The sequence below is a fragment of the Pseudophryne corroboree genome, chromosome 5, assembly GCF_028390025.1.
Source record: "Pseudophryne corroboree isolate aPseCor3 chromosome 5, aPseCor3.hap2, whole genome shotgun sequence".
NCBI classification, from domain to species: domain Eukaryota; kingdom Metazoa; phylum Chordata; class Amphibia; order Anura; family Myobatrachidae; genus Pseudophryne; species Pseudophryne corroboree.
This window is the reverse complement of record NC_086448.1, coordinates 807,296,556-807,314,953: the sequence shown is the minus strand read 5'-3', so window position 1 is coordinate 807,314,953 and position 18,398 is coordinate 807,296,556. Positions and strand designations below refer to the sequence as shown.

General features: G+C 46.9%; 1 protein-coding gene across 1 annotated transcript in view; it reads right to left on the bottom strand.

Moving 5' to 3' along the window:
* The window catches only part of EIF3H (eukaryotic translation initiation factor 3 subunit H), a 178,783-nt gene that overhangs the window by 115,493 nt on the left and 44,892 nt on the right, over positions 1 to 18,398 (bottom strand). Inside the window, exon 2 of the mRNA XM_063924482.1 lies at positions 8,304 to 8,460. Coding sequence (XP_063780552.1) covers positions 8,304 to 8,460 — 157 coding nt within the window. The remainder of the gene's footprint in view (positions 1 to 8,303; positions 8,461 to 18,398) is intronic.

Here is an 18,398-nt window from a genome sequence, read left to right as displayed (position 1 = left end):
CTTCTGCAGTATTCTGCACGTGGCCATAGACAGTCTTTTAAAAACGCCACTTCGTAAATGTATTCCTAGTCTAAAATCCATGACTGGGGAACTTAATGGGGTGAGAAATGTTGTGCGATTAATTTGCGCAGTGCATGCAACGCAATTAATGCTCTGTAAACTTTGCACTTTAGAATGTTATATGTGCAGCCGCTTCTCAGATACAGGTGTGTGCTCATCCATTTTTGCTGCAGCTGCGACAAACCATCGCTCTTAGAACACCAATCCCGTTAGCGCTGGACGTCTTTATTTGCCTAAAATGTATCTTAGACGCAACGTGATGTGACTAGGACGCACCAGGAGACTCTGCCGATTGATTTAAAAGTGCGACAGAGTCTGAGTCTGCATACGAAGTGCTACCTTGCAAGGGGTGTGGCTTTATTTCCATGCCAAGTTCTGCTGTGTGTGGCTGAGTCTGTACATGAAGCACAAGTGTCTCATATCAAATTAATCAGCAGAGTCTGTTAGACGCAATGTGATGCACTAAGGTGCATTTTTGGCCAAAAAAGGACGCCAGACGCTAACGGATTTGTCAGCCATCGCCTGCTGCAAGGAGTATTGAGGCTAGATGTTTGAGGACACATCTGTACATACACGGGCTCACCATTGTCACTTTCATCCTGTGTATAGGCCTCATATACCATCCTAGAGGCTGCACAGTCAGTGATGATGGCGGATTTCTGATCCTGGCTCCCTGGGGTCGCTAACAGGGCGGAGTGCGGCAAAAAGGACAGCGAGGGAGTCTGCAAATTATTTTACTATGACGCAAAGGGAGATGCGTAATATCATCCTGCGCTGAAAGTATATATATTTATTTTTATTACACATTCTTTCTTAAAAGCAGCGACATCAAAGTTCCGCGTGTGCATTTTTGCAGTGTGCTACTGACTCCATAAAAACCTTGCAGTGCTTTAGAGCTAATGCACGCACACACTCAGACGCAGGTGGAAGGCTCTGTGCAGGATTCGGAAGACGAGATGTATGCAGCGACACAAACCGGCTTATGATGACTGAGCAGAGAGGGAAAAACCCCCCGCTGAGAACATATTGTCAGCACATCAGATAATCCTCTGTGCTTCAAAGACGACAGCCAGCCTACACCGTGTAAATACGTGCATCCGGGCCGCCTGGTACAGCACGCGCCCAGCTTCTGCTCGTGTGCCCGGTAAATAGTGCTCTCACCCACCGGATCAATGACTGAACAGTCCTGGAAATCAGACGGGTACTGACGAGCCATTAAATAAAGGCTGTAAACTAGTTGCACAAAAATATAGACTGCAATAAAATAGGTTTTCAGTGAGCAAATAACCCCTGATACATTGTAAATCATCAATACTGGGCATGGCTTGTCTATAAGGAAGGATACTTGCACTTGAGAAAAAGACACAGTAGGATATCATAGATCTGACTGTACAGTAGCTTAAAGACAATAGCCCTCTATACGGAGTGTGTATCATAGTAAATATTGAATTTAATCAGCATTTTAAAGCAGCAAGGGGTTCATCAATTTTGCAGAACACTCAGAGATATGTAGAAGACTATGGGATGGAATGGGGGGGGGGGTAACAGAATCATTTATGGAATGGTGCGGTGTGCTTGACTAGGCAAGGCCATCAGCCCGTTATAGCAGAGGTCTCGCACTATGATTGAAACGCAGATTATTCTGACCCCAGAGATTCCCTTCCCTTGCCCCCCCCCCCCCCTTCCTCGCTATGAAAGAGAATGCTTACTTGGAGCCATGCACTGAATATAAACAAAGACTAAGGAGGGTTAATATGGGAGTCACTTATTTCAATGCTTTGCTGGATTATTGGGAGAGCTATTAGAGAAAGCAGTAAAGCTGACATTACAAAAAGGTTCAGAACCCCCCGCTCTACCCCCCACCTTCACGTACAACTTTAAGATACAGCCGGCTACACATCTGCAAATGTTTGACCACAGTGCCCTCCAGTGGCCGGTCGGGTACAGCATACGAACGTTAAAAGCACCAAATTATAGTCGTCCCAAAGCTTCCTCGGCTTGGAAAGCAAGGATGCAAAATATAAAAAGCGAACACAAGCAGCTTTATCTTCCATCAAATGTAGGATGCACTTGTATCCGACATACACTGCAGGTCCGCGTGTACCAGACGCTGAAGGGTGAACCGATGAGATTCTGTCTCTGTAAATCTGATGCCAAAAACGTATTAAAACAAATGAGTCAACAGACTGAGATCAGAGTGCAGAGAGAAAGGCAGAGGGTGACGCTCTCATAAAAAGGAAAAGCCTTAACATTTAATCTGCTCTAAAAGTGTGGCGCGCCGACGTACAGGAAAAGCACAAAGAACCCGCTATGTCGGGTTGCAATGAACAATAGGGTGAGTGTGTGTGTGTGTGTGAGTGTGAGTGTGTGTGTGTGTGTGGGGGGGGGGGGGGGGGGGTGCACAGGACAACATGAGAGAGTATCCTCCGCCACCTAAAAGGTCATTAAGCAGATTTGCTGGAAGCCCCCGCGATAGAACACAGCTCATCGTCAGCATGCAGAGCGCCCCCGAACACGCTCACTAACAGGACGAGATAAACAAGGAGGGAGGAATTTAAATGGCTGCCGATGTGCCGCCATGACGCTTGGTTACGCAGATGTATGACAGCCCGACATCGCTCCTCTGTGTGGTGCCAGAGAAAACTTACGATGGCCATTGGACGCGATGAGCGCCACATCACGCCCTGCCGATCGGAAAAATACTTGTGAATAATTACAGAATAGATCAATAACCACAGAGCAAGGACTCTAGAGCAAGCATGAATTACCAATACAATTACAGTACAAGAGTCAAAATGAGATTTTTACCCATCCTCAGAAAGGGTCTGTCTATGCCATATATTGCTCGTACAGCCGATGATCGATATATCGCTAACTACATCGGCTCGTGTATACAGCCGATATGTCCATGACGTCGTTCAGAGACAAACCCGATGGTTTGCGTACAAATACAATGTTTGGGGGTCTGCACAGTAGCAAGACCCTATTGCTCTCAGCCACGGCAGCCGCAGCTTGTCAAACGTGGTACCGGGGGCGGAGCCTGGCACCGTTCCTCCAAAACGGGGGGCGTGTCGTTATGAAGGCGTGACGGGTCCAAGGTATGCGTTGTCAGACTTCCTGGACACTGCTATCCAGTTCCACCGGTCAACCCGAATAAGCTTCAGCTTAGGCAGGCTGGCCAGTGCCTGAAGCCATCGTGAACCGCGACCGATGGTGATATAAGGCTGCGTTCACAGACGCGATGCAAGGCTGCTTCCTTGCCGCTACGCAACACCATACAAACATGAATCTGGCCCTGTGTGTACGCACAGCCAGCAGTCAATGATGTCACTGCCGGTTCTGTGGCCAGCAGATTGGTAAAGGCCCGTACACACTGGTCGATATATCGCAGGACCGTCTGCCAGTGTGTATGGCCGATACGTCTGTGAACTCAGTCGTTCACAGACGTATCGCGTCGGCTGCGCAGCACAGCCGACGGCCAATATATCTACAGATATATTGGCGCATCGCTGTGTGTGTACGGGGCGGTCGGCCGACCGCCCGTACACATGCTGCGGCGGCCAGCGGTGATTGACAGCTGAACAGGGCGGGCGTGTGTACACGCCCGCCCAGTTCATGACGTCAGTCTCCGATGGATCGGGCAGTGTGTATGCACAGCACACTGCCCGATCCGTCCATAGATATATAGATCAATTGATCTGCAGATATATCTACTAGTGTGTACCCACCTTAAGAGTGTATGCGCAATTAGTTTGCGCAGAACACTTACCAAATTGCTGGATCAATCGGCCCGCAGGGTGGGTGGCAATCCATGTTTCAGCCTTAGAGGTAGCCCTGGTTCTGTCCAATCAGCAACAGCGTGGCTTGAGTTTTAACTGTTCACAGAAGTCGACGCAAGGACAAAGGAGCCTTTTTCCCAATGGTAGTGACCGGGTCTTCCCAAGGGGCAATGGGGTCCAAACGACTAAAATAGAAATTGCTTAGAAGGCGTTTCCCCTCTTTCCTCTTAATCATTTGGAAAGGTGGAAACCAGAATTTGAGACATGTACTCTTATAACTTGCACAAATGTAGGACATTTTTCCCTGTAAACGCTGTCGCTTCCCGGTATGTTTAAAACGGAAACGTAAAAGGGCAATGTTTAAAAAAGCAAAAATCTGGGTGTTTTTTTTATTAAAAAGCATTGCCCTTTTAAAATTTAGGGATTCAACACACTGGGAAGCTTAGCATAATAAACCCCAAGATGTCAAAGTCTCTCTTACAATTACGCAGAACCTGCAATGAGACAACTGCAATCGCTACACGCTGGAAATCCCTCGCCTTCCACCGTCGTACACGCAGAGCACAGGCCTGCACGCCACCTAATACACTTCCGGGACCGCTCAGGTCACTCGTATCCCCAATGCCCTCTAGATAAAGTCAGCGCTGCAAAACCGTAAACCACTTAAAATGTGTAAAGCATTCATCAGAAAGAGGCTGTTTGCGGTGGGAGAAAAGGCTGTTTATCATCCTGTCACATCTCCCCGCACAGCGTGTACTGCAGTATACTCCAGGCAAATTGATTTACTCTTCTCAAATCCCAAGCGGTTTTCTATTTCCTCTTCCCAACTCTTCTTTTTATCGTCGTCTCCTTGGCTGCATCATTATCACCCAAGAATAACACCACCAGCTCTAACTTTGTGTGCAGACACTATAGATTGCAAACTTTGCGAGCAGGGCGACTCTTACCGCTCTGTGGGCGAGACTCATTAATGATTTATAATGCGATCATTGATGGACACCTAAATACCTGCTGGAACATCCGCCAGAACGCATTATCATCCGCTTACTGATACCAGCTCTCCCGGCGATGTCATCACTTCTACGTTTATGACCCAAGTGATGTAATGTACATGCGCGGCCACAAGGCGGCACATACACTAGAGGAAATTATCGAGGAGAGATCCCTCTCCAGGACACTTTGTAACGTATTGGCTACAGTCGTCCCTCAATGGCTAACACCATCTAATGATGGCGTTAGGTAGCCGCCACATACTTCAGAACATAACGCTTTACGTACCTTGGGGGTCATTCCGAGTTGTTCGCTCATTGCCGATTTTCGCTATACTTCGATTATCCGCTAACTGCGCATGCGCAATGTTCGCAGAGCGCATGCGCTTAGTTATTTTACACAAAAGTTAGGTATTTTACTCACGGCATAACAAAGCTTTTTCATCGCTGTGCTGATCGTAGTGTGATTGACAGGAAGTGGGTGTTTCTGGGCGGAAACTGGCCGTTTTATGGGAGTGTGCGGAAAAACGCAGGCGTTCCAGTTGCAAAACGCAGGAGTGGCTGGAGAAACGGGGGAGTGGTTGGGCAAACACTGGGTATGTTTGTGACGTCAAACCAGGAACGAAAAGGACTGAGCTGGTCGCAATGGCTGAGTAAGTCTGGAGCTACTCAGAAACTGCTAAGAAATTTCTATTCGCAATTCTGCTAATCTTTCGTTTGCACTTCTGCTAAGCTAAGATACACTCCCAGAGGGCGGCGGCCTAGCGTGTGCAATGCTGCTAAAAGCGGGATCCGGTCTGAAGATCGACAGTGTCTAGGTCGACAATGTTTAGGTCGACCACTATAGGTCGACGTGGATGGAAGGTCGACAGGGTTTCTAGGTCGACATGTGCTAGGTCGACAGGTCTAAAGGTCGACATGAGTTTTTCACATTTTTTTTATTTTTTTTTCATACTTAACGATCCACGTGGACTACGATTGGAACGTTAAAGTGTGCCGAGCGAAGCGGTAGCGGTGCAAAGGCACCATGCCCGAAGCATGGCGAGCGAAGCGAGCCATGCGAGGGGACGCGGTGCACTAATTTGGGATCCCGGTCACTCTACGAAGAAAACACACACAAAAAAAAAATCCTCATGTCGACCTTTAGACCCGTCGACCTAGCACATGTCGACCTAGAAACCCTGTCGACCTTCCATCCATGTCGACTTAGTGACTGTCGACCTATAGTGGTCGACCTAAACATTGTCGACCTAGACACTGTCGATAAAACGAACCACACCCGCTAAAAGCAGCTAGCGAGCGAACAACTCGGAATCACCCCCCTTGATGCATGTGGCCACATCACAACCCCATATGGGGCCTCAGATGAGATCTGCCGAGGACAATTATCATATATATGTGGAATTAGGCTAATGCGGTAAGACTTCAGAAAGCGGCAATTATTCTGACGTTTTACCGCAAAAAGCCTCACAGTTTTATTACGCTGATCCCAACTGAAGCGCAAAGATATATGCCAGCACTATATAAAAGGATAATAATAAATGAGTTCCTACGGAGAGCAACAGTTTACTATCATTGACTAAATCCACGGGATATCGTTCATGTGCGCCGATATACATGCTCCACTCTAAGGGGGGGGGGGGATTCAATAAGCTGCAGTAATTTACAGCTCACAGGCTGCACTTCACGTGTATACACCTTTTTGGGTCTGAGCAAAAGGAATACATGATAAATTGCCAGTTTTTGGGTTTGCGCCACCCGTTAACACGTGGGTCTGCGAAGTTATCCCGGATCCTACACTAGGTGTAAAGGCCCAAAACTTAATTTAACGGGCAAGAAAAACGGGCTATATACAGAAAAAAATGTATAGATGGCGCTTCAGTTCAAAGGTGCTGCAGTCCCCCAGCTGGGATGGTTATCAATTTCCCTAAAAGAACCAAGAAAAACGGGCTGTAATTGAATAGCCCAGCTACCCTGTTTTTCGCACCTGCTAAAATAACGGGGCCAACTGAATTCCCCCCCCCCCCCCCCCCCCCTAAGTAATGCAAATCTAGGTTTTTGCTTTGTACAGTCATTCTGTGTTCCCAGAAGTGACAATCCTTTTTAATGCACCAGCTTACTTAGATATAGGTTGTCATTACTGGTAGACTACAAATGTCCCAAAAAATTCATTTTGTTTCAGTGAGGTTAATCTCTTAATTTAGCAGAACCTCACGCCATGCGCTGATGAGCCCCAATCAATCAGAGTGAGACACTTACATAGACTTGCACGTGCGATTTCCCGAATAACCGTAAAATGCCGCGTTCGCTGAGAGCTGTCAGGTAAATTACACTGCCAGCAGCGGCATTACTAGAACGGTACAGCGTATTCGCTCCAGAATAAATGTAAAAAGATACACCGTCTCTATAGAAGAATGACAGACCCAGACATCATCTGCATGTAACTCCAGGCTATTCCCGGCTCCTGTAACGCTGGGAGCTGCTGCAAGGAATCGCTATAAAGACCTCTCTGCTGTACAACACTCATTTCTAAAGCTCAGAAATAAATCAAATCCTAGCGTGCAGGAAATTGTTGGAGGAAAAAGTGTTTTCGCCGGAATACGGAAAATCTCTCTGACGCTAGAGAAGAGACACAGGCCTGGGAGATGGCAGCGGCATTCCATGTACCTACAGGTGCAATATGAGACTTACCTGCAGCAAGTGTCCTTTTCTTCTTCAATAGTTGTGTTTTATTCGCACCGCTAAAAGTCGCTAGCGTTACACTGCCTGCTGGGGTTGCGGTACTTGTACATCTGCGTGCGACTAAGTTACAAATCTTGAAAAAAGGTTCAGATACGAGCAGTCGTGGTTATTTCCCCCCGCCACGTTCCGTTATGCTGCACCTGAGACTGCGGCCGATACCAATACCTTTGCAACAAAAGCTGCAACTTGGCGACTCTGCTACACAGTGTGCGGCTGTGTGTGCCGTTACGATGCGACCAAGATGCAATATTTAGTGACAATGCTACACAAGCCAGACTATATCTCAGTTGCGCCAACCGTCTTGCACCATGTGGCATAAAGGCGCTCGGTGTATGAGAACACGTCGGTACACATCTTTTGTCAGGTAATTTGTCCAACCTCCAGTATAATACATGATACAGGTCACCATACCCAGACCCTACGTTCTGCATTATTGAATTTAGGATTAATTAGACCCACACTTGATGGTCTTGACTGAGAAACCTTTTTTTGAACGATACAGACAAAAGCAGCGCAGGTAAGTAATGAGACACTGATGTCATACATTCATCTCTTAATATTGCCTGAGAACGGCGAACGTGACATTTCAGCAGCGAGGCCGATTTTCTCGTTTAATTGTAGCTGAACAACTGGAATCTGAACCAACATTGTAAAGGCAAGGAACTAGCGATTCATAAAAGAACCAATAGGTTCAGTTCTCAAAACAAGGACGACTAGATCAGCGTCACATTACCTTCATCAAATTCTGCATCCTCCTCCGTGTGCTGCGGGAACGGGAAGCAGTTTGTGATTTCCAGCCGATCGTCCACCACCAGGCCTAGCAGGACACCCTGGACCACCTCGCTTCCGTGGCCCTCCTCCTGATAATGCTTAATGATCTTTAACAGCACCTGCCGGGAGAGAATAACGAGGCGCCATTACAAAACGTTTTTATAGTCATTACGATTGGAAAGCTCAACCGCATTTAAAGCCGTCTCCTCCTATTCATGATCAATGAGGACAGGATACAAATGAAACGCGTTCATCGGTCACACACACAAAAGCATCCACACAAAACACACCACAACGCTAAATAGCATGAAGTTACATAGCTACACAACAGCCATTCACCAACTGCCTATGCATATATAGGAGGACGGCAACATATTCTAATATCCTCTATTTATAAGGCGCCACTAAGTGTGTGGAGCGCCGTACATGGTCAGCATAAACATTACACAGTTATTGGATATAAAAGCGTAAGCATAATACATAAAACCTTACTATAGCACAAACATTAATATCACACTGGGCAGGGCAGATAACTGGGGCATAGGCTGGGCAGGTTAGCATCAGGAGAGTGGCATTCGGGATCCCAGAGGTCACCATGGCGACACCGGGATCCCAGCCCACTTATTGCTGGGGGATGGGGGAGGGGGTGGGCCAGAGCAAGAAAGGCCCTTGCTGGCTCGCGGCGCTCGCCATGCAGCGGGCTCACCACAGGCTCTATTTCCACGCCGGTCACATAACTACATCCCGCCTGGGGAACTCACTGAAGCTGGTAGGAGTCGCGGGTCAGAATTTGATAAAATCAGTGAACTTGCGCCCAACAAATGGGCAACCAGTCAAACGCTGAAGGGAAGAACAAGAGGGAGAGGGGACCTGCCTGTGAGAGCTTACATACTAGGGGAAAGGGGAACAGTTGAAGGGTGAGCTGGGAAAGGGGCTGAAGGGATGTAGGAAATTACAGTCTACCCCATCTGTGTCACTCCTGTCTGCCCCCTTCCCTTTAGAATGTAAGCTCTCACGAGCAGGGCCCTCTCCCCTCATGTCCTTATCCTTCTCTTATGTATACTATCATCTACTCCCTACAACAGCAGCTAACCCTCAGATTCTGCCACCATGATGCTCATTTCAGTGTCGTGTCCACTGATGCAGCTATATTTATATACCATGTACTTCTTGTGAAGATGCAGGGTTCCAAATCACCCAGGAACGGTGGTAGATTAAAAAACTAACAGTGGTTTACTGAAGAGAATGGCTTATAAACACTTCAGCACACCTCTGTCATCCACCGCCACACACTTGTCCTGTATGGTCTTGTACTGTAAGTCGCCGTTTTATTATTTTCCTCATTTGTTCATATACTTCGTTAGGCGCTGCAGAAACCCTGTGGCGCCATATAAATAACAGATAATAGATAAGGAGGGCTGGAACACTAATTAGAGAAGTACATTAAAAAGCTGGCGAGGCTTGTATGGCGTCTGACCGGATGAGGCAATGATTATCTAAGGCGTGTTTGTATGTAATCGTTTGAGGGAACGCAACGTATAAGCTGCACGTCTTGTACATACCACAACAATAACCCTGAAGCTACTGAAATTAGCTAGATTAAAATAAAATAAATCTATAGGTGATTGGCCAGCATTCCAAAAAAAAAAAAAAAAAAAAAAGGCTAGACCACTACAAATCCCAGCATGCCCTGCCCCAGTTTTATTATTAGAGAATGCTAAAACTGTGGCAAGGCATGCAGGGACTTGTGGTTTCACAACTGGAGAGCCACAGGTTGGCCAGGCCTGGGATAGACTATAATTTCCTAATCGGGGGACGACGACAATTGTTAAAGGTCACATGTCAGGCGGCCAAATACAACAATATAGGATAGGTTTGCGAATTTACAAATGAAGATTAATGATGTGTAGATCAGTTATTGGTGCACAGCGTGACAGAGCACAGAGACGAGCAGCAATTAATACACACGGTAACCAGATCCAGATATACCAGCGGCGGCCGGAGACTTACTGCAGAATGAGTGCTGAACCCAGCAACAAGTAGCTGTTACAGATCTCATCTGTCTCAGCCGGTCACGCCAGAAAAGGCTTCTGTGCTAACAACGCTCTATTGATCTCCGTGCCTGTGGGCGCTCCGGCAAGGGATAATAGATTTCCATTCTGCATAATTTATGGTGTGATTCTAGCACAAAGCTTCCAAGAGGATTTTTACAGATCCACAAAAAAACAACAACAAAAAAACAACAAAAAATAAAAACACCACCACACTTAAAGATACTAGTGTTCCTTCTAGGCTGTTTCAGCAGGGTGCTGCACCCTGCCCATTTTTGAAATGTAAAAAAGCACCCTGCCCATTTTTGAAATGTGAAAAAGCACTCTGTCCTTTTTCAGTGCACCCTGCAGGACCATAAATCATCCCCTTGTATACAGAATGTAACAGTCCGAGTGCATGTTCCAGTGTTATTGTCTACTCCCTGCCCACCTCTGAGATTGGAACACAATTTCTATCCTTAGCGAGCTGGATGTCAGAGGAGGGACTGTAAATGGCATCACTGCTGTGGCTGCCTGCATAACACAGCACTCTGATAAAGAGGGAAAGAACAGGGTAAGCAGTGAGCATGTACTGCCTACAGTATTTCCATAGTAGAACAGACGTTTTTTTTAACCTATATATTTTAACCCTCTGCTTAACTTTTCTGTTTTATAACACATACGGATTATAACCACTTCAGCACTGGAGGAGACATTTATAATTATCTACTTATGTATATGCTAAAGCCAATCTTTCAAGAACACTAAACACATACAGTATGTTTCTCAGTACAGAGGTTGGGTGTTACATGGGTGTTCTATATGTATATAGGGGTATATGATATACTATGGGGAAAATGTATGTACAAAAACTATAAACATATGCACTATGCTTTTGGGGGGGGGGGTTCTGCTTGCCCAGAAACACCCCTCCTTCTGGCAAGTGGCTCAAATTACGGTAAATACGATTACTATAGCTGCTGATACTTCATGCAGTGTAAGGGACAGAGCTGCTGCACATGCCCAGTGGTAGCAGCTTCTTCTACCAAGTCTGCTGTATGCGTGGATCTGAGTCCTCAGTGCACTGGACCAGAGAGTAGCTCCCAGGATAGGGCACACACCTTGCTGGTACAGGATGCACTTCGTTTGCCCGCGGTAGGGATCACGGCAGTCAGGATACAGATGCTGGAAACCCGACCGCGGACAATACCGGCTAACAGGAGCACACCGAACCACGGAGTCCGCTACGTGGCAAGCACAGCGAGCCCGCAAAGGGACTCTGCGATCTCCCTGCTGCCGGCATAATGGCGGCCAGGATGCCATCGTCGGAACACTGACGCACAGCATACCAACCGTCAGTATATCATAGTGATCCCGCTGGTTATTATCAGATTATTGTCTGTTTCGTGGATTTGGCCATCTTCTAGGGAATTTCATTTACTGCGTGTTAGAATCATGGGAGAATACTGACGGGTCCGGTATGATTTCCCGCAGACGGGATGTCGGCTGTCAGTATACCGACAGTAGCACCCCATCTGCTGGAATCCCGTCAGCCAGTCCCCTCGCCACAGGTTCTATTCCCAGTCTGTTGGTGGCCTGCCCCGTATACCCAACAACCGAGTGGCTATACCGGGCGGGATTTCATCAGTCGGTATTTCACCCGCTGTCGGGATCCGGCGTCTGTCTCCTAAACGCAGTAACCGGACAGCCGGCGTTGTAACTGCATCCCATCCGGACCATGGTGCAGCAATTGCTCTGAGGTGGCGGCAGGTGCAGTCCCAGGTTCTGGGGGAAGCGTCAGTCAACACTTAGATTACATTTTGGTGTAAACAAATAACACCAGGAAAGCCGTCAATATTCCAGCATAACCTTACCACCGAGGGCTTTATAGGCATTTTCAGATATAAACGGTGGCACACAGAATCTCCACCTCACAACAAGAGACATTTGGGTCCTGTTATGTGGCAGCAATCTGAGGTAATGATTTACACACCAAGCTGAGAGATCAGAATAAATCTCCTGACAGTGTTGGTACAGCTGCCTCTACAGCTGCCCAGAGATGCTGCATGCACCGCGGAGCCTCAGGAGGGATAATGGGATACACTGCGATGCTCAGTAATGGAAGCCTAGGTACATTAAGAAACCATAGGCTCCACCACAGTGAGCGTCAGGCACACAATCTCCTGATGTGAGAAATGCAGTCAAGCACTGAGAGAATGCAGCACACGTGTGCGTGTCAGGGAGGCCACACATGTGTAAATGGAGCCGCATATTGATTGAACAGCCGCTGAAATGACATGCAGAGCGTTTCCCCACTGTGTGACCTGCAATTCAGACCTGTCACTGGGATCCCGCAGAGCTGACAACAATGCAACGCAGCCAGGCCGCTGGCTGTATACGAGAGCTGGGAGATAGGAGCACTCCAGTCCCTGAGAAATGAGTTTACCGACTCAGACAGGGGAGGAATTCACAGCACAGAGCAAGGAGCCTTACACAGCTCAGATCAGACGTGCAGCCTGAGGAGAGCCAAGGGGAGGTGGGTTATAGTATGGGCCGAAATAAGCTGCACAGCGCTATATGCCCAGTATACATGTCCAGTATACAATGCCCAGTATACAGCTCAGATCAGACATGCAGCCTGAGAGCCAAGGAGAGGCGGTTATAGTATGGGCCGAAATACACACACAGGGCTATATGCCTAGTATACAATGTCCAGTACACAATGTCCAGTATACAGCTCAGATCAGACGTTCAGCCTGAGGAGAGCCAAGGGGAGGTGGGTTATAGTATGGGCCGAAATAAGCTGCACAGAGCTATATGCCTAGTATACAATGCCCAGTATACAGCTCAGATCAGATGTGCAGCCTGAGGAGAGCCAAGGGGAGGTGGGTTATAGTATGGGCCGAAATACACACACAGGGCTATATGCCTAGTATACAATGTCCAGTATACAATCTCCAGTATACAGCTCAGATCAGACGTGCAGCCTGAGGAGAGCCAAGGGGAGGCGGGTCATAGTATTGTCCGAAATACACTGCACAGGGCTATATGCCCAGTATACATTGTTCAGTACACAATCTCCAGTATACAGCTCAGATCAGACATGCAGCCTGTGAGCCAAGGGGAGGCGGGTCATAGTATTGTCCGAAATACACTGCACAGGGCTATATGCCCAGTATACATGTCCAGTACACAGTTCAGATCAGACGTGCAGCCTGAGGAGAGCCGGGGGTGGGGGGGGGAGATTATAGTATGGGCCGAAATACGCTGTACATGGCTATATACCCAGTATACAGCTCAGATCAGACGTGCAGCCTGAGGAGAGCCAAGGGGAGGCGGATCATAGTATTGTCCGAAATACACTGCACAGGGCTATATGCCCAGTATACATTGTTCAGTACACAATCTCCAGTATACAGCTCAGATCAGACGTGCAGCCTGAGGAGAGCCAAGGGGAGGCGGGTTATAGTATTGTCCGAAATACACTGCACAGGGCTATATGCCCAGTATACATTGTTCAGTACACAGCTCAGATCAGACGTGCAGCCTGAGGAGAGCCGGGGGTGGGGGGGGGGGGGGGATTATAGTATGGGCCGAAATACGCTGTACATGGCTATATACCCAGTATATATGTCCAGTATACAGCTCAGATCAGACGTTCAGCCTGAGGAGAGCCAAGGGGAGGCGGATTATAGTATGGGCTGAAATACACTGCACATGGCTATATGCCCAGTATACAATGTCCAGTATACAATGAATGTATGCATGTTTCAAGCATAATTAAAAAAAACTAACTACTGGTAAAAATGACAGTATGTGTAATTATCAATGTATAACCACTTCAAATAAAGTATATACAGTATGTGTGGGTGTATTTATACACACTATATATATATATATATATATATATCTATCTATGTCTAGATCAGTGGTTCCCAAACTAAGGGGGATATGTACTAAGCAGTGATAAAAGTGGAGAAGTGAGCCTGTGGAGAAGCTGCCCATGGCAACCAATCAGCATTGACGTAACATTTATAATTTGCATACTATAAAACGTATACAGAGCAGCTGATTGGTTGCCACGGGCAACTTCTCCACAGGCTCACCCCTCCACTTTTATCACTGCTTAGTACATGTCCCCCTTAGGGTTCTATTTACTAAGCCTTGAATGGAGATAAAGTGGACGGAGATAAAGTACCTGCCATGTTACAGGCTGGGTTTGAAAAAGGACAGTTAGCAGCTGATTGGCTGGTACTTTATCACCATCCCCTATATCTACAGCAAAGACTTAGTAAATAGACCCCTAATTGGTCCTCAAAGACCTAACAGTTCATGTTTTCCATGTCACCTAGCAGTTCCAACACAATGGATTAGTGATGAACAGTTGAAGTGTTTCGTTCTCAAATCAAGAGAACAAGAGCAAGGAAATGACGTGGGGTGATCAGAGGAGGAAATTCAATTCTGCGCCAAACGGACGCAAAGTGCTGTTCTGCAAAATGTTTCCTCGCACCCCATAAAGGTGCAATGTCATAAAAAAAAAATAGGATTTTGGTTACCTACCGGTAAATTTTTTTCTCGTAGACCGTAGAGGATGCTGCCACGTTAGTACCATGGGGTATAGACGGGTCCACCAGGAGTCATTGGCACTTTAAGAGTTTGAGAGTGTGGGCTGGCTCCTCCCTCCATGCCCCTCCCACCAGACTCAGTCTAGAAACTATGCCCGAGGAGACGGACATCTTCGAGAGAAGGATTATACACAGATAGTGGCGAGATTCATACCAGCTCACACATACAAGGCACATCAAGCTAACCAGCTTGAAAAACTTCAGCAACAGCTGAAACATTACTTACCAAGTTATAATGCAGTACATAACCAAAACAAATTTGTACTGAACTAGATAACAATTTGCAGAAAAACGAAGCGCTGGGTGGGCGCAAAGCATCCTCTACGGACTACGACAAAAGGATTTACCGGTAGGTAACCAAAATCCTATTTTCTCTTACATCCTAGAGGATGCTGGGGTCCACATTAGTACCATGGGGATGTACCAAAGCTCCCGAAACGGGAGGGAGAACGCGGAGGCTCCTGCAGAACCGATAGACCAAACTTCAGGTCCACAGAGGCCAAAGTATCGAACTTGTAGAACTTGGCAAACGTGTTCGACCCAGACCAAGTTGCTGCTCGGCAGCCGCCCAGGAAGACCCCCACCTTACGAGTAGAGTGGGCCTTAACAGATGTAAGACACGGCAATCTTGTCGTAGAATATGCATGCTGGATAGTGAACCTGATCCAGTGAGAGAGAGTCTGCTTAGAAGCAGGACACAAAATTTTCTTGGGATCATACAGGACAAACTTTATGTCCGACTTTCTGTGACGAGAAGTTCTCTTCACATAGATTTTTAGAGCCCTTACAACATCCAAGGACTTTGAAGAAATTGAGGAGTCAGTAGCCACTGGCACCAGAATAGGTTGGTTGATCTGAAATGCCGACACAACCTTTGGAAGAAACTGAGCTCTATCTTTATGGAAGATCAAGTATGGGCTTTTACAGGACAAAGACCCCAACTCCGACACACATCTAGCAGAAGCTAAAGCCAACAAAGCGACAGCCTACCACGTGAGAAATTTGACCTCAACCTCCTGTAGAGGCTCAAACCAGTCAGATTGGAGAAACTGCAACACCACGTTAAGATTCCATGGCGCCGTAGGCGGCACAAAGGGAGGCTGGATGTGCAGAACTCCCTTCAAAAAAGTCTGAACCTCAGGGAGGGCAGCCAACGGTTTCTGGAAGAAAAAAAGGATAGGGCCGAAATTTAGACTTTTATGGATCATAACCTCAGGCCCATATCCACACCTGTTTGCAGGAAGAGGAGAAACCGTCCCAGTTGAAACTACACCACAGGAAACTTCCTGGACTCACACCAAGAGACATATTCTTTCCAAATACGATGGTAATGTTTTGCTCTACAAAAAAAAAAAAAAAAACCTTTACTAAAGAAGCTCTGTAGAGCTCCCCTAGCTGTGACCAGCTCCTCCGGGCACATTTTCTAAACTGAGTCTGGTGGGAGGGGCATAGAGGGAGAAGCCAGCCCACACTCTCAAACTCTTAAAGTGCCAATGGCTCCTGGTGTACCAGTCAATACCCCATGGTACTAATGTGGGCCCCAGCATCCTCTAGGACGTAAGAGAAATTCCAAATACTAATACTGGAAGACGGCTAGCCTGAATAGGGCCGAAACAGGCTCAGCATGGGGGTGAATGTGGAGAAGAGTTGAGTAATCCGTTGTGTTCGTCTATGCACACTAAGACCTTGTAACACAATAAGGCAGAACCTCAGATGCCACCTGCACCCAACAAATTGATGGTCTGCATTCCGGCCAAGCCCACAAAAAAAAAAAAAAAAAAAAAAAAGTAAACTTTAATGTGTTCATTTTCTCCACTTTGCAGCACATCGCAACTACCTTCCGAGGCTGAAATGCTTTGAAAATGTCAGCGGAACCATTATACCACACGTCCTGGATCTGCCTGTGCACGGCGGCGCGGGAAGTTTCCAGCAGGAGATGAATAGGTCTCTATGGCAACACAATTTTAAGGAAAGAAAGAAAAACAACAACTCAGTGGTAACAGGCGCAGCCTGAACCGAGCAGGTAAAATGCTTTCTTGCTCATATTATTCTCTCTAATGTATGTATGATTTCCCATTGTAAGACACTAAAGTGCCCCAATTTTCGGAGGCTAGGAGAGGTCCCTTTCATTGCGGCTCGCAGGCGCTGGCTGGTTCTGTTTCCCGGGAGCTCTGCAATCAGCGTGACCTCTGCACTGTGTACCTGAACTGCAGGGGCTCCGCTCTATACATATCTCTGCTCCGAAACAGCTTGATTTCAGTGTCTGTAAACGCGGTAAGGGAACATTAAATATAGAAATGGCCTCTCCCACCGTCATCCTGCGGAGAGGTATCTGGCTTCTGCACCTGCAAGCTTGTTATCCGCCCTTCTGCACGCAAATTTATCTACGGCCATGTGCACACAGGTGCTAAAAAAAAAATCTGTGTTTAAGGAGCATTTAAACTAGATGTTAGGCACGTTAACGGCTGTGAAAGTAAAAATCATTGCACCGAAGACGACGATATAGATTTATACGTTTACTGTAACTTCCATTTTTAATGCTGCTTATTTCAATGCAGTGATCCTGATGTATGCTAACAGCGCAATATATGCAATGAGACGCAGTTACAAAGGGATGCGGTCAATTTACCTACAAGCAAAATCCCAACCTGGCCAAAATACCGACATTTAAAATGTGGACAGGTCAAAAAGTCGACATGAGTTTTTCATGATTTTTTTCATTGGGGTCGATTCAATTCAGCGACAGTTGAATAGCGCCGGGAGTTAGCTCTCGTCACTATTCAATACAGCACGAAGTGACACCAATTGTCGGGAATTCTTCTCTCACCCCCGGGGGCTGAGAGAGGAATTCCGACAAAAGTGCTGCCGACGCGAGGCTGATTCTGTCGGGAATCAGCATCGCGGCGGGGAGTTAAGTCGGAGAATGCCCGTTCTCCCGACAATTCAACCTGTTAAGTCGGCGAGAACGGCCTTTGCCAACTTAACATGAGCTGAATTGAATAGCGTCGGGAGCTAACTCCCGGCGCTATTCAACTGTCGCTGAATTGAATCGACCCCATTGAAACCGACTTGTTCATGCTTTACCATCGCAGTGGACCCGGTTGGAGAATATAATAGCGTGGCGAGCGTAGCGAGCCAAGCGAGGGGATTTGGTACACTTATACAGTGTCCACGTCGACACACACAAAAACAATGAAAACCGTGTGTCGTCTTTGACTTGTCGACATTTTAAATGTCGGTATTTTGACCGTCGGTCAATTGTTGTAGAGATTTTGACAGTCGGGATTTTGATTGTAGGTATTTCATACTAAACCCGTTAAAACGTATATCAAACGCATATATAAACAATTTATCTGGGTTCTTGCTTGTTGTAACCTGCGTTAAAAAAAAACCTCAACACAC